The sequence below is a fragment of the Typopeltis vanoorti genome, chromosome 15 (assembly GCF_054136105.1).
Source record: "Typopeltis vanoorti isolate ZY-2024b chromosome 15, IOZ_Tvanoo_1.0, whole genome shotgun sequence".
Lineage (NCBI taxonomy): Eukaryota > Metazoa > Arthropoda > Arachnida > Uropygi > Thelyphonidae > Typopeltis > Typopeltis vanoorti.
This window is the reverse complement of record NC_143563.1, coordinates 58,989,547-59,006,068: the sequence shown is the minus strand read 5'-3', so window position 1 is coordinate 59,006,068 and position 16,522 is coordinate 58,989,547. Positions and strand designations below refer to the sequence as shown.

The window sequence follows — 16,522 nt, the reverse complement described above, 5'->3', positions numbered from 1 at the left end:
CAATGCATAAAAAAGCACTTGTAAAAGCAGCTTTGCATACTGAAGACTTCATAGCATATAGAAAAAAAAATAGTGAATTTTTATTTGCATGTAGGGTGCTAGAATGCAATTTAGTGAAAGGCCATCAAAAGTTACTTTTGAAAAGATGTTTTATTTTTGTAGTAAAGTAGCAATTTGGATTTGTGTTTTTGTGTAATTTTGTTCAGTTTTCATAGCTTAGCATAACTGAGTGATTCTGGAGATTTCTGTGTTTGAAATAGACTTTTACTATTTTTGAATCTTATGCCGAACAATGCCAAAATGGCAGTATGAACGATAGCAGTGCATCATGCAGTGTGAAAAATAACAACGTGGACTTTTTGAGAGTGATGCATTGTCATGAATGCAACATGTATATGTGGCGGAATGTTAGCATGTTTGGAATGAAAAAGTGTAATTGCAGGGGCAAATGACCATATGAATCAGAGAATGGAAGCAGTTGCAGGAGCAAATGATCGTATAAATTATGGAATAAAAGCGAACAGGACTACGGAAGTGAAAGAAATTATAGCCGAAGAAATGAAAGCAAGTGACACTGTGGATGCATTGTCATGAATGCAACATGTATATGTGGCAGAATGTTAGCATGTTTGGAATGAAAAAGTGTAATTGCAGGGACAAATGACCATATGAATCAGAGAATGGAAGCAGTTGCAGGAGCAAATGATTGTATAAATTATGGAATGGAAGCGAGCAGGACTACGGAAGCGAAAGAAATTATAGCTGAAGAAATGAAAGCAAGTGACACTGTGGAAATGAAGGAAGTTGGAATGAGGAAATGAAAGAAACAAATGATAGGCTGACAGATAGTGTAATGCAAGACTTGAAAAATGAGTTGATTAGAATGAGAAGTGAAATGAAAAATATGCATAGTGAGATTAGAAGTTTGATGGATAAGAATGGACAAATACAAAAGGTTGGGAAAGGAAAGCAGAAAAAAAAAAAGAGGTGATGAATGACTTGAGAATAGTGATGTATGGAGTTCATTATTAGAGGTGCAAATGGGAGATTCCATAAGGTGTATTTACCAGGGAGGAGAATTTGCAGGATTGTTGATGCTTTAGATAAGAGAAGCAGACAAGAAAGCAAGCTGCTGGTGGTTATTGGAACAAATGACTTGGTTGAACATAAAGATCATGTAAAATTGGATATTATTGAGGAGGGTATTGAGGAAAGTGAAAGATAACAGTGTGGTTGGAAGGGTGGTTGATGTGTTGCCTAGGTATGGTAATGTGAGTTGAGATGGAGAGCAGGGATCATGAATAGTTTGTTGCCAAAACTGTGTGAGGAGAAGGAAGTGGAGTTTGTAAATGTGTGGGATGCATTTGAAGGAAGGATAGAAATGTACGAAGGTGATGGATTGTATTTGAATGATGGATTTGGTGCGAGTCAGTTAGAGAGGCTATTACTGCAAGGAGGAACAATGAGTGATGTGGCAAGAGGACAGAGGAAGTAAGAGGTGAAGCAAAAGATCAAGAGAGAAACTTTCACTTTACAATCACTTCAACCGAGTGAAGTTGAAGTGATTGTAAATGAGAATAGTAGTACTGCAAGATAATGATAGAATGAGAATGCAAGATGGATGAGGGAATGAGAGTGCATAAGGAGACACAGTATATGGAGACTGGATGTTGGAAGTAGTAATAGTGAATGTGTATATGAAGATGGTCAGTATGGGAATGGGATGGCCTGGGATGTAAGAGGGGGTGTGGTTGAATCTGAAGAGATAGCTAAGATAAATGACAAGGCAATTGAGAATGGTTAGGTGTGAGGCAATCACAACCTACAAGTGGCATGGGCAGGACTGGTTATAGATCTAAAAGTGAATTGTTGTGTTTATTTACAAATGCCAGGAGCATCAGAAATAAGAAAGATAAAATGGTTTTGTTGATCGTATTTATTTGCCAAATATTTTTGGAATAATCGAAACATGGTTAGATAAAGATGATATCCTGACCGGAATAGAAATGGAAAGATATGATGTTTTGCGTGATGATAGCAGATGAATTATGTCTGCACAAAGTGAAGATGTAAATAGTGGCAATGGTTTGGAGTCAGGTATGGTGTGAGATGGAGGTTGACAGGAAGATATATTTATTTGGATGCTGCTATAGGCCAGGGAAATGTGGAGGATGGTGATGATGAAAGTATAAGCAACTTGGGTTAGAGAAGGTTGATTATTATGGGTGATTTTAATTATGGCAGTATATATAGGAATGAAGAAAGAGCATTTGGGAATATGGAAAATGAATTTCTTGAAAGACAACTATCTTAGGCAGTATGTAAAGGAGGGCACACGAGGATCGAGAGTTTTAGATATGATCATTTCATCAGAGGATGTGATTTTGAGTGAGATTTCACACTTTCCTCCAGTGTTGGTAAGCATGATAATGAAGTGATCACTTGAGTTATGGCTAGCCATATGAAGACTTCTGTGAGGAATATATTTGGAATTAAATGGCTGGTTGTTATGAAAAGCTTAGGAGACAGCTCGAAGCTGCAGCATGGAATAAGGTGTTAAGTGGGAGGGAGATAAATATTGCATGAGAAGTGACCAAAAGATATTTAACAACATCGATCTGCAAATGTATTCTGAAGGTTGAAAGACTGAATAAAGTATGTATCAAATGGTAGAATAAAGGGATTAAGCATGAAATTTGGAAGAAGAGAATACCATGGAGGGCTCAAGATGAATAATAGTATCAATCGGTTGCATGAGGAGTATAAAGAGCTGGCCTGGAGGGTGACTCAGTTGATAAGAACAGCAAAACTACAATATGAGCAAATCAAACAAGAAAAACCCTGGAATGTTTTTTTAGATACGTGACAAGTAGAAAGAAGAATGATTATAGTAAGATGATGTTAATGGTACCTGCTGCAGAAGAGGGCATTGGGATATTCAGAACAATTTATAAGGGTGTTTCATCCTCATCAGGGCAAAATCATGATGAACTCATGTGTAGAGGACATATGAGAGTATGGCTAATTGTGAGTGAGCAGGAGGTATATAAGAAAATAAATAAGGTTGATATCAATGGGGTGATAGGATTTGATGACATATCACTATCAGTCCTAAGAGAATGTTCCAGGGAATTGGCAGTAGCATTGGCATGCCTGCTGAATAAGAGTCTTACAATAGTACAGGTTCCAAGAGAGTGAAAAGAAGGTAAAATTGTTTCACTGGATAAAAGTGATAAGGCTATGGCTACAAATTTTACAGCAATCTTTTTATTCAGAGTAGTGGTTAAGTTACTGGACAGATTGATGAGAACTAGGATACAGAAATGGATTAATAACAGCAGTATTCTTTGTGATTGTCAGCATGAGCTTGTTAAAGGGAGATCATATTTTACCAACTTATGTACTATAGCTTGGTTGGCCGAGTGGTTAGTGTTCCTGCTCTCCAGCTAAAAGGCTGTTATTTCGAATCCTGCCATGGGCATAGATGTTTGTGATTGTCTGTGAAAATACTGGTGGTGGTGGTGGGCAGTAGATGGCGTTGGTGTAGATGAGGTTCACTGTAGTTGGCGGATTGAGTGGTGGAGATGGAGAGTTGTAGAGTAGGTGCTCTTCCTTGATGAGTCTTTGGACTCCCTGGAGGTGTCGTAATAATAACAACAAGGTGACAAATGTCTTGGTAAGGGAGATGCATATACAGTGGTATACTTCAATTTTGCAAAAGCTTTTGATAGACTACCATATGACAAGCTGTTAAATAAACTGAGATGCGATTTGATAATAGACTTCTGAGTTGGATCAGTGACTGGCTGTCAGACAGGCATCAGAAAGTTGTATATGGGGATGCAGTATCCTGAAAGAGGAAGATCACTAATGGTGTGCTGCAATGGTCAGTTTTGGGAACACTGTTGTTTAATTTGTATATTAGTGATATTGGGATGGGAAGAGCAATGTAGAGTCAAGCAAATGTTATGGCCTTATAAGAGGACTTGAATAGGTTGTATGAGTGGACAACAATATGGAACTGTCAGTTCAATGTTGCAAAGTGTAAGGTTTTGAAATTTAGTAAGCAATGATGGGATGCAGAGTATACACTTGGTGGAGAAACTTTAAAGGAAGTAGAAGAGATGAGAGATCTGGGAATGGTGGTGGACAAGGACCTGAAATTTAGGGGTAACATTGCACAAGTTGTAAGATCATCACATCGGATAATGGCAATGATGCAGAGGACCCCTCACCTGCAGAAATAAAGAGGTTATGTTTCCATTGTGTAAAGCCTTGATCAGGCCTCATGAATTATTGTGCACAGATTTGATCACTAGGTTTTCATGGTGATGAGGATATGTTAGAATGGGTGCAGAAAAGATTCATAAAGGTGGTAAGTGGTCTTTGGGATGTAGAGTATGAAACCTTGGAAACTGTATAAGCAGAGTGTGAGCAAAAGATATTTAGCAAAAGAAAGTGATTGAAAAATTGGAGAGTGGAATGCATTGCCTGATTTTTGTGAATGTAGACACATTGAATCAGTTTAAAGCATGATTGGATGAGCTTTGTGTGTGATAATGTACCTCCCATGATGAGTATTTGACTTTATGTAAGTCAGATGTTAATAATAATAATGTAAAATAAAAGTACTGTACTTCTTTGGCTCAATATGCATTATACTAGTGTTTTCATAGTATGATTTCTGTGGTATGGTATACAAGTCCTTAGGGGAAAATTACCAGTCTCCTAAGAAAGTATATGAGGGTGGTCTGAAAAGTTCTCGGCCTAACAAGGAAATAAACGAATTTATAATTTCAAAATTATTTTTATTTTTCACCATAATCTCCCTTAAGACAAATACATTTATTCCAGCGCCATTATCCCATCCCTGTAGTGGTTCTGTTCTCAGTAAGATCTGCAAGATATCCCTCTACAGCTGCAATCACTTCTTGATTCGCAGAAAAACTCTGACCAGCGAGGAAGAGTTTTAATTTTGGGAAGAGAAAGAAGTCAATGGGAGCCAAATCTGGGGAATGGGGTGGATGTTCCAACAATTCATAGTGCAGATCCCTTAATTTTCTCATTGCTAAAAACACCTTTGTGGGCAGGTGCATTGTCCTGATGAAAGATGATTTTTTTCTTCTGCAAACTGGGTCTTTTCTCATGAATTTTTTCATCTAGTCTTGTTAAAAGATTGGAATAATATTCCCCAGTTATTGTTTTACCCTTTTCAAGATAATTAATAAATAAAATGCCTTTAGCATTCAATAACACCAATGCCATGACCTTTCCTGCTGATGGAACCGACTTTGTCTTTTTTGGTGCTGAACACCGGCTTCTGTCCACTGTTTTGACTACTACTGTTTGGATTCTGGTGTGCAATGGTGAATCCAAGTCTCATCCATAGTAATAAATCGATGCACAAAATCATTTTTATTCTTGTTAAAACTCTCCAAGCACTGTTCAGAGATTTTTGTGCAAGTGCGATTTTGATCTGCTGTGAGCAAGCACTGCCCTCATCTTGCAATTCTTAGTGAAAAATATATCCTACATGTTCTTTTCAAATGCAGTATCCTGAGTTCCAGGATACTGCATATCTGGGACTCAGGATACTGCACTTGATCAATGATTTCTGGTGGTGTTACACTTTTTGGACGTCCTTCACGTGGATCATCTTCAAGGCTGGTATGGTCACGTTTAAACTGGGCAGCCCATTTATTAATTATAATAAAATTAGTTTAATCCTTTATCCAAGTGTGAGCAAACAAAGTTTGCGCCTGAAGTTGGCAACTCCTATAGGTAGAGATGACCTGCTAATGCTTCTGCCTGGTATTTCCACTAGGGCCTGGCTCCCACTGAAGAGACCTCAATAAAGGTCGAAACTAGTCTGGGTAGTGGCCCTTCCTTTAATGCATAACATTAGACATATCCGCAAGGAGATGTGTTTTGCATTATAGGAGATACTGAGTTAGGAGTGTTGGTATCTTTCTCCACCTTTGCAACGAGTTGCCCTGGTGTTGTATCACTTTACCCTAGTCCTGAAGATACTTCAGGCGCAAACTTTGTTTGCTCACACTTGGATAAAGGATTAAACTAATTTTATTATACTCTAACCAAGTGAAAAAATAAACTTTCACCATTTATTAATTGTTGAAAACGAAGGAGAATAGTGCCCATAAACTTTTATGAACTTAAATGAATTTCTTTTGGCATTAATCCTTCTTTTACAAAGAATTTTATAACCTCACGATACTAAATTTTATCCAGTTTGATGGATACAGACAACACTTTTGCTTCAAATAGGTGTATAAAACAAACTACTTGATAGAATGACTTGCAATTTCACATGGATGCTTATGACAGATGTACCAACTTGGAAAAAACCTTGCTGATAGTGTTGCCATCTATGGTCGAGGCCAAGAACTTTTCAGACCATCCTCGTAAAACTCAAATATGGCATATAAGTTTTCAATAGAGAAAACTGAGCTGTAAAACAATAAAAAAAAATTAAAAAGTGATTTGTTACTATTATTTATTCAAGTTTATATGATTTCATTTATTAAAGTTTAATAACATGCTCATATACACAGAAAATAGACAGTCTGAACCTGTTGCCTAACCAATATCAAATACCAGTAAAAAATTTTATATTTTTAATAAATAGTTCTATATAAATAGAAACAGTATTTATATAAAAATATGCTATTTATATTTTTATATAAATAATATTTTTATGAAATAATACTATGCATTAAATACACTATTTAATAAATAGTATTATTTATTTATTTAATTCTGCACATGATGAGGTGCAAAAAATTATAATTATAAAAAATGGGTTTCTCGCTATCTAAAGTTTGGGAAATTCTACCTGGAGCAGTCATTTTTCCTCTGTACTTCTAATAATTGCAAAAAAAATTCAATGTGATTCAATAAATAAGTAGTGTTAAAACTGTCATATCATGATAGGTTACTTTTTAATATAAATAAGATTTATGGTACATTTGCATTATATGTAATAGTTAACATATTGATGTTTTTTAATATAAAGTAAAAATCCAAGGCTTTTGCTTTATATTAAAAATGAACCATAAGTTCAAAAATACTATAAGCCTTTTTTTTTTAATTTTTTATTATTATTAGAAATATCTTCATGAATCTCGACATAGGCATGCAATGAATCGGATAAGAGGTGAAGGAGGTCGGTTCCATTCTGGTTCTAATAAGAAACTAGATATTAGTGCACATATAAGAAGTCAGACTTCATCAACAGAATCCCAGACTAATTCAGACTCCGATGGGATGGGTACTAACAATGGCATTTCTGGACTAAGCCTTGAGGTAATATCAATAACTGCATTAGCTATTTCCGGTCCATGATAATTCAGCTATTTATAACATAAATAACTCATTTTAATTTATAATAATATCATCATATAAGTATTTGTACTCATTTTTATTTAAGGAATATGAATAAACACATAGGGCTTCTGACTCAGTCTTTTTCACAAGATCAGCTGTAGGCTACAACTTGAGGCTTAGTGTACAAAATGTACTGTATTAGCTGAAATCAAAATGCTCTATGATAATACTAAAGAAAATTCATGTCACCTGTTCAGAAAAGCATCAACATCCATTGAACTGAACTTAGCAACAACAACAACAGTATAGAAATCAAGAGGGAAAAGATGAAACCAGCAGAGTAATTAGCTTCCATGTGCTGACATAATTGGAGTTTCAAACATAAATTGAGATGAAGACCACAGCAGGTGAGATCCTTGCATTAGACATGAAGAAAATCTTTTTTTTTTTTTTCGAATGGAAGGCAATCTAAAATATAGTGATGCAGGAAAAATTCAAATTGGGAAATTGAAAAATGTAATATTTCTGCTCATTGTTCCAGCTAAGGTGCTGATAGGGAAGAAGTAGAGGAATTTATTTATTTTTTAGTTTTTGAATTTCTTTTACTAACATAGAAAGAGTAACTAATATGAATTAAAATAAAAATATAGTACTTATTGGAAACTCAAATAAGAAAACAGTGAATTTTTACCTGACCTAGAAGTGTTTTTGAAAAATTTAGAGAAAATAACAAGGTTAATAATAATAGTAAATGTTGACTAAAAGCCCACTCAGAACATGAAGTATGTTGGTGTTAGTCATTATTGACTGTGTTTCAGCATAAAAATATACATAAATTCACATAGAAAGAGCTCTTTAAAAATAATCTCTAATCTCATCTTTACTTTAACATGTCATGCTTAATGGCCTATCATGACCAAATACTTAACTTCATATAGCCCTTATTAATGCTATAATAGGATTATTATTATTCAACTCCAAGGACTCCTTAGATTCATCGAGGGAGACTCTAAACATCATGTCAAGAACTATCCAACATTTGTGCTTGCTTTGAATTCATTCACAGTCATGGCTCACAACTGACTCTGGCAACCTATTCCACTCATTCACCACTCTCCAAGCAAAAAAAAAAAAAACCTAGTTCTAACACTCTTACTCAGTTTCCATGGATGGATCCTAGTTCTACCACCACCACCACAGCTTTTCTGAAAAATTTCCTTTGAATTAATCTTGTAAAAACCCCTCAGTAATTTGATGTCTCACTCATATCACCCTTTTTCCTGCTATCAATCAGGTTCTGTAACCCACAAATCCTTAACCCATTCTCATAAGGTTCATTCCATAGACCTGCTACCATCTTGGTCACTCACCTCTGGATCCTCTCTACCAACTCACCATCACCAAGAAAAGAGGAACAATAACTTGCTTGTCTCTGCTCATCAAAGTATTCTCCAGTAACCAAGTGATCTGATGAACTGCTTTAGCCACTTTTGCTATGTGCCCCTAAACTTTAACTCTTTATCCACTAACACTCTCAAGTCTCTAGCTTTGTCAATTTCCTGGAGTACAGTTCCACCAATGTGGTATACCGCTGGTAATATTTTCACCACAAAACACATAACCTTACACTTTGCCACGTTAAACTGACATCCATTCTGCTTTGCCCAGTCTGCCAATCTAACCAAATCATCCTGCAAAATTTTGACATCATCTGTATTAACTATTGCTCTACCCAACTTTGCATCATCAGAAAATAACTGAGCAGTTCCTCTCAGATCCTTCCTATATCATTAATGAACAAATTAAACAGTAGCAGTACAAGAACAGAACCTACAGCACACCACTAGTCACAGGCCTTCTTTTGGATTCCACTTATGAATAAACTATTCTCTGATATCTCTCTATCAACTACCCTGCTATCCATCTCACCAACCCTGTATCCATCGCCATGTTCTTCAGTTTACTGATTAGAATTCCATGTGATAGCCTGTTAAAGGCCTTTGCAAAGTCCAGCAGTATCACTGTAAACCCATTTCCTTTATCCAACTGCTATCAATGTATTATAAAATGGGAGCAAGTTACTTAGGCATGATCTACCCTTTACAAAACCATGCTCTCCCCCATACAATATCCCATTTCCATCCATCCATTCCTGTATTTTGCTCTTGACCAACTTCTCCAATACTTTGTCAACGACTCCTGATATGCTGATCGGTCAATAATTTGCTACATCAGTCTTGGAGCCTCCTTTATGCAGTGGAATATTTTCCACCCTTTCGGGACTAACCCAGAGCTGACACTTAGATTAAACAATATGAACAAGGGCACTAACAGTTCCTTCACCACTTCGCATAAAACTCGAGCAGGTATACTTTCCAATCCCACAGCTGTATTCACATTAAGATTCTGTAACATGCTATGCACCTCTATTTCATTTACCTCAGTTCCCGTATAAGCCTTTGGCTCATTCATTCCTACAGTATTGCCATCTCGGTGATATACTCTTGCAAAGTGTTCACTTAGTTCTACTAATTGACTTGTAGCATATTGCAAGAACTGTTTGGGATTCTCTTTAGCCTACATTGCTAACTTTCTTTCATAATCTGCTTTTGCCTTTCTTACTACATTAGTTACCTTTCTGGCCTGTGCTTTGTACTGTTCATGTGCCTGTAGGTCAACTTTCTCCTTAAATTCCCTCCACAGTTTTTTTTTTTGCAGCTCCAGCTTCTGATGTTATTCATCCATTTAACTGCCACTTGATTTACTCTCCTGACTCTAGGTATGCAGTCTGCCATTACCTCCCTCAAACATTCCTTTACCACTTCCCATGTGCTATCAACATTCAGCTCTCGCAGTTTTACATGTCATGGCACTGATCCAAGCAATCTCTTAATCTTGTTGTACTTATCAGCCCTGTAATTCCACATATACCCCCATCTTAACTGAAATTTCCACACATTTAGCCACCTCCCAGGTCACAACCATATGAATCACTCTCTCTCACCAATTGGTGGCAATGTGGTCATATTCGTTATCGACAAATTCTCAGATGCAATTACTAGATCGAGCACTCTCGAATCCCTAGTATATTTCATTACATGCTGTCTCAGGTAATTATTCCTTAGTAACTGCATAAAATCCAATTCCTTCCTCCCATGTGTCTTCTTCTCCTTCCAATCTGTTTCCATAGTTGAAATCCTCCATAATAATTACCTGTCCTCCATCATTGAGTCTATTTGCCAATGCATACTATCTCCACCATCTTTACCATCCCCTGGTCTATAGCATCATCCAACTGTATATTTTGTTCTGCTGACCTCTATCTCACACCAGATAACCTCATGTGTTATTTTCATTGTCCTGCAGTTGAACTTCTTCTCCCTTTGGTTGCAGTTCATCGGCTATCATCAATAACACCCCCCCCCCACACACACACGCACATTCTTTTCTCTCTATCCTCCGAACACACACTATGCCCTTCATATCTTATGTTAGCCATGTCTCACTAATGCCAATAACCTTTTAGTCAGGATGAGCCAACCAATGCCAAAAATTCTTCTTTCTTGTTCTGAATACTCCTGGCATTAGTGTACATAAAGTGCATTTTGCACTTTATGTACTTTAGGCTCACCACTATCCTGATGCTTTATACTAACTATCCCATTTCTGGGATAATTAGTATAAACTATCCCATTCTAGTTTGTTACCACTGGTACCAACTTAGGCATATTATACACATTCTTACATTCAACTGTCTCAATGATGTCTTCATATCCACTGAACGCCCTCCTTTCCTAAAAGCTCTAGTTTCCTTGATTTTTCACATCCACTTTCACTTCATTCAACAACAGTTTTTCCAGTCTGTGAACACCAAATCCATTCAGATGCTTACCATCCTTCTTGTATAAGTCCTTTCGTCCATCCAACTCACTCCGCACAACTCCTCCTGCATAACCTGCACATCAAATCATTCGATATTATGGCCCTCAGACTCGCTCTTTTTACTCTCTCACTCTTTTCTTTTGCTACTTCCAGTAATTCTTTCATGCCCTCTCTCATGCCATACTTTTCTCCATTTCCGTCATTCATTCCAGCCAATACAATAATTTCCTTCACTCTACCCAAAAGTGCTCTAATAGCCTTACTAACATCATTAATTTTCGCACCAGGAAAGCACGATTTTGTCAAACTCTCATCGATCACACCTTTTATGATTGAATCGCTGTATGACACTTGCTCTTTGATTTTTCTTATCTTGCACTTCTTACTTTCTATTATCAGCTGATCCACTTGCCAGACATTTTTGCATTCACTCCAGCTCCTGCTTCACCCTCTGTATTACTCTGTACAATCAAGCTATCTCTCTCATTGCAGTCTATTCTTCATTCTTTACATCAGTCATACTGTTCTTTCATTCAACACTTTTACTCTCTCCTTCAATCATGTCACATTTAATCTCACTCTCGGTGCTATCTTGCATTATATCACACACATTTTCAATCATATTCTGAATTCCATCTACTACTTCAATCTTGCGACCTGAGAGACACTTTTGATCCTCACTCTCATAGCATTTTTGGCACACATTTCCATCACTATCGCTTTCAAACCAAATTCCACCTGCCTTCAGTAATGCAGACATTGCACTGCAAGAAGCCCCTTTGATTGAACTCTTTAAACAATGATGACGACTTGGACGCCATTATTCTGCTTTGCATTTTAGGCTATGTAAAACACAGCCTAAAATGTAAAACAAGCCTATTGGCTCTTTACTTTAAATACTTGGTCTAGCTACTCACTGATGAGATCTCAATAAAGATCGAAACCGGTCTGGGTAGTGACCTCCCACCATAATGTATAACATCATACATCTCCTAGGAGATGGGTTTTACATTATGGAAAATACTAAGAATAGCGATCAGAACTTAATCCACCTTTGCGACGAGTTGCCCTAGTTTGTACTACGTACTAGAACTATGTGCTTTAGCTTACGCTAGTAGTCGCCGATACGTTTATAGTTACTATATTCGGCATGAAACTCTTTGATTCTGATCTTTGTGTTTCTTATTCGGTTTTAAAACAATGTGGGATTTAATATCCCCTTAATTTAAATAATGTTTTACATCACCGAAATGAAGCCTATTGGCTCTTTACTTTAAATAAATTAACAGTATTTAAAACAAAATTTTTAACCTAAACTAATTAACTCCATAATACAATCTAATTCTAACACAATTTCTTAACTGATAATGCTATTTTTTTTTTTAAAACTAAACAACTTAGCTTTCAGAACTCTCCAAACATAGTCCTACCACCATACACCACCTGATGGCGTTTATTTTCCACCTGATGGCAGATGTTTGCTTATCTACATAGTTTGCTTTGTCTGTTAGTTTCATGAATTCTATAACCTATGCAAGATGAAAAACTGGACTTTTTAGGAGGGAACACCTGACTACTGCCTTATGAGACCTACTAACTCATCTTCAGTTGCAAAGCCTTTTAGGTTGTTGAGTTGATATGGAGCTCTGATCAGTTTCAGTTTGTATTGAAAATGTACTTTGGTTGGAAGGAATCTCATCTAGGATGCAAAAAAAACCTTCTTTTACAAGGGTCTTTCCTTCAGGAAATTAAGATTTTTCATTCCACAAGATAACCAACTTTTCTACACAATACATACAATTAACAGGTAGCAGACTATGCAGATAGGATATCGTCCTATTATAACATTAATTAGGTTTCTACAAAGCCATGTTACTTGGCCATGGTATGTCATTGAACCTAATATGTAAAGGAAGAAGATGATGATTATAAAGATGGTGCACTGTTTGTGAGATTCGACAGGGCCTTTTCTAACCAACTGACCAATGTTGCTAATGGTCTTGTATCCTTATCAGTCTGAAGATATTACTTGTAGCAGCTATGCTTTTTATGTGAATTCCATTTAATAGAAGGCTTTCAATGTATAGGACATTAGTATTAGTATCTTGGGTGAGCTGATGCTCTAGAGAACATTTAAAGCCACTTCAGACATCTAATAAGCACTGTAGTGATGTGATATGAATGAAGAATTGCAGCCAAAAGTTTTCAGTTTCCACAAAGGATTTAAAATAGGGTAGTTAATTAAGCAAGATGGAAATGAATACCAGTTGTTCATCTGTCAAGAACAAACAGCATATGTTCTTAGCAATTATAGAGAAAGTATAGAAGAACTATATATAAAAATTAACAAGCCATGAGCACAATTGCAAAGAGCCTAGAAAATAAAAAAAGGATATAAAAAAAAAAAAGTGTAGGAAAGCGTACCACAGAAGGAATCAAAAATCATAAAGATATCTAAATTAAATATAAAGATTTTCTCAATTTTTGGTGCAATTACTTTGAAAAATTATTAAATGAGACAAGACAGAATGCTGAAGAAAACATATCCATAAGAAATGCAATCCCAAATGCAGGGTGATCAAAATTAATGTATCCCTGTTTAAGGCCTTGTGGAGCACCATCCAGTGATCCAAATGCTGCAAAACTTTGCATTGTACATCATGCAGAGGCAATATCTAAGGACAAGGTCTTTTCTAACGAACTGACCAATGTTGTTAATGGTCTTGTATTAGCAACTAAAAAAAATGTAGTTCCAAAATACACACCAGGGGTGTTGTGAACATCAAATGCATGGAATTCGCATATCATGGAACTTTGCAGGTACCAGGAGGATTTAAAAAGATGGACATGGGATTTTTTTCCTTCATTCTGGTTGTTAATACAGTCCACAGTGATGGCACTAACCTTGTCCCAACATGGTTTGATGATGAATCTGTACTACCTAAACAATTGCATTGCTGTTGCTGCACTCAGCGAATTTCGGTGCCTGAACAAATGTTGATTAGGTCTGCTATCTCCATGTATGCTGTGACAAATGATTAGTCATTTTGAATAAACTGGATCATTGGGGGTTATACCTGGCAGAGGTCGCGAACCAATCAGTTCACAAGAAGGGAATGAAGTTGCTATTGCTGTTGTGGACCAGGCCATGAATAACAGCATTGTGTCTTCAGTACACGTGTTGTATCAAGACACATGGATGTGCCTTATATAACTGTCTGAAAATTCTATGGAAGATTCTGCATTTCTACCCATTCACTATAACCCTGACAAAGGAGTTGAACCTGCAGGACTTTGAAAGTCGAGCATTCGCTTTAACATTCCTTGCTCAGGTGAGATGGATGATTTTGTGGGGAGATGAGGCTCACTTTTACTTGAACAGAGCATGAATATCCACAATTGCTGGGTATAGTCTATGCAAAACCTGCATGTAATGAACAAATTCCTTTGCATTCACCCAAAGTTACTGTCTGGTGCAGGTTTACAGCAGCTTCATTTATCATTTGGACCATTTTTCTTTGAAGACATTCACCTGTTGGGCCCTGTGACTTGAGGCCCCAAGAGGTATTGCAATATGATAAACAATTTTATCGTGCCACAGCTACAGCAGCACCTGTGCATGGATTTAGTCATCTTCATGGAGGATGCCTCCCCCCCCCTTGCATACATTGTACAAAAAGTTTTTCAAGAACTTCCTGTACAATGTATGAAGATATATTTCACAGAAGCCAGAGTGATCAGCCATGTGTTTTCCACTGCATGGCTGCTTTATTCACCTGATCTGACCCCCCCCCTCCCGTGACTTCTTTGGGAATTTTTTAAAGACAGGGTTTATTGGGATCATCCTGATAACTTGCCAGCACTGAGAAACAGCATAATGCAGCTTGTGCACATCAGTCCTGACCAGCTGCATTCTGCCATTACACACATCATGCAAAAGATGCAGTATGTGACAAACTGGAAAGGACAGCACATTGAACATTACAGTTTGTGAATACATAATAGAAGTGAATAAAAATGTGTTATTTATTCTTGTGTTGCCTTTCTCCTTCTTATACACACAGAAAAATTGCTACATCTACATTCGGTACATCATATAGTATCCCTGCCGGTGAATTTTGGGACTACTTTTTTTTTTAAATATTGCTTCCATATCATGCACAATGTATTCCTGCAAAGTTTCACAGCATTTAGATCACTGAGTGGCACTCCACAAGATTGCCTTAAACACGAATACTTTAATTTTGATCACCCTGTACATTTCAATATTGGAAGTATAAAATGAATTAGAAACATGGAATACAGCTGGAATAAGTGATATTCAATCCAAGATGCCAAAATGTAAAAGTTTTATAGTGATGCATTCAGGGCCGGATTTAGACTTCCTGAGGCCCTAAGCTATACAAAACCCAGAGGCCCTTTACTGTTTTAAATTACATCAGCTGGTCTTTTTGTTTTGTTTATTTGAGGTCCCAGCAGATTGCGAGGCCCTAATCTGTAGCTTTTTTAGCTTATACGTAAATCCGGCACTGGATGCATTGCATAATCAGGTGACTGGATTAGAGCTAATTTATGGGGGGAAAGGGGAGATGGAGAATTATAGAAGAATTTTCTTATCAAGTGTGTATGTGTGCACATACTTTAATGGCTTTTAGTGAAACACTTGTGATCTTGACCACAAGTTTTTCTTTACTTTATATTAAACAATAACATTCCCATGATTATTCATGATCAGGATCAGATTTTTATGTTAAGATGAGTAGTTGAGAATTCATGGGAATATAAATAGGATCTGTATTTTTAAGTTTTATATATCTGGAAAAGCCAAAGAATAGCATTCCAAGAAAAATGCTATTCAATACGCTATAATTATATGGCATAAATGGAACATTGTATCAACCAATATACAGTTTATATTTATGTTATAAGTCAGTAGTTAGAATTGAAAGATACAGGAATATTTATGCAAGCATACTTAAGAATACTTACTTATACTCTTCATGGCACATAAGGCCAAGCTCTGCTTCCTCCAGACACCACTGACTTGAGCAACCAGTTCAGCTTCTCTCCAGCTAGCCATTTTTCTTTCCTTTTCTGTCATACTCTGACAAGTTAATTTAAGTCTCTCACTTTTACTTTTATCATCTGGGATTCACGTTAAAGCCACTCTGGGAATCTCTCTGTGTGTGTGGTCCATTCTCAGTATTTGTCCTATCTGTTTCCATCTGCATTTTTTTATTTCATCAGTGATACAGTTGCTCTGTCAGCTTATATAAGTCATCGTTTGTTATACATT

At 36.6% G+C, this 16,522-nt stretch overlaps 1 protein-coding gene across 3 annotated transcripts in view; it reads left to right on the top strand.

Annotated features, from left to right (window-relative positions):
• Positions 1 to 16,522, top strand: part of LOC150098790 (nuclear transcription factor Y subunit alpha-like) — a 162,907-nt gene that overhangs the window by 130,933 nt on the left and 15,452 nt on the right. For all 3 annotated transcript variants that reach the window (XM_090405100.1, XM_090405099.1, XM_090405101.1), the window contains exon 8: positions 7,126 to 7,323. In XM_090405100.1, coding sequence (XP_090261226.1) covers positions 7,126 to 7,323 — 198 coding nt within the window. The remainder of the gene's footprint in view (positions 1 to 7,125; positions 7,324 to 16,522) is intronic.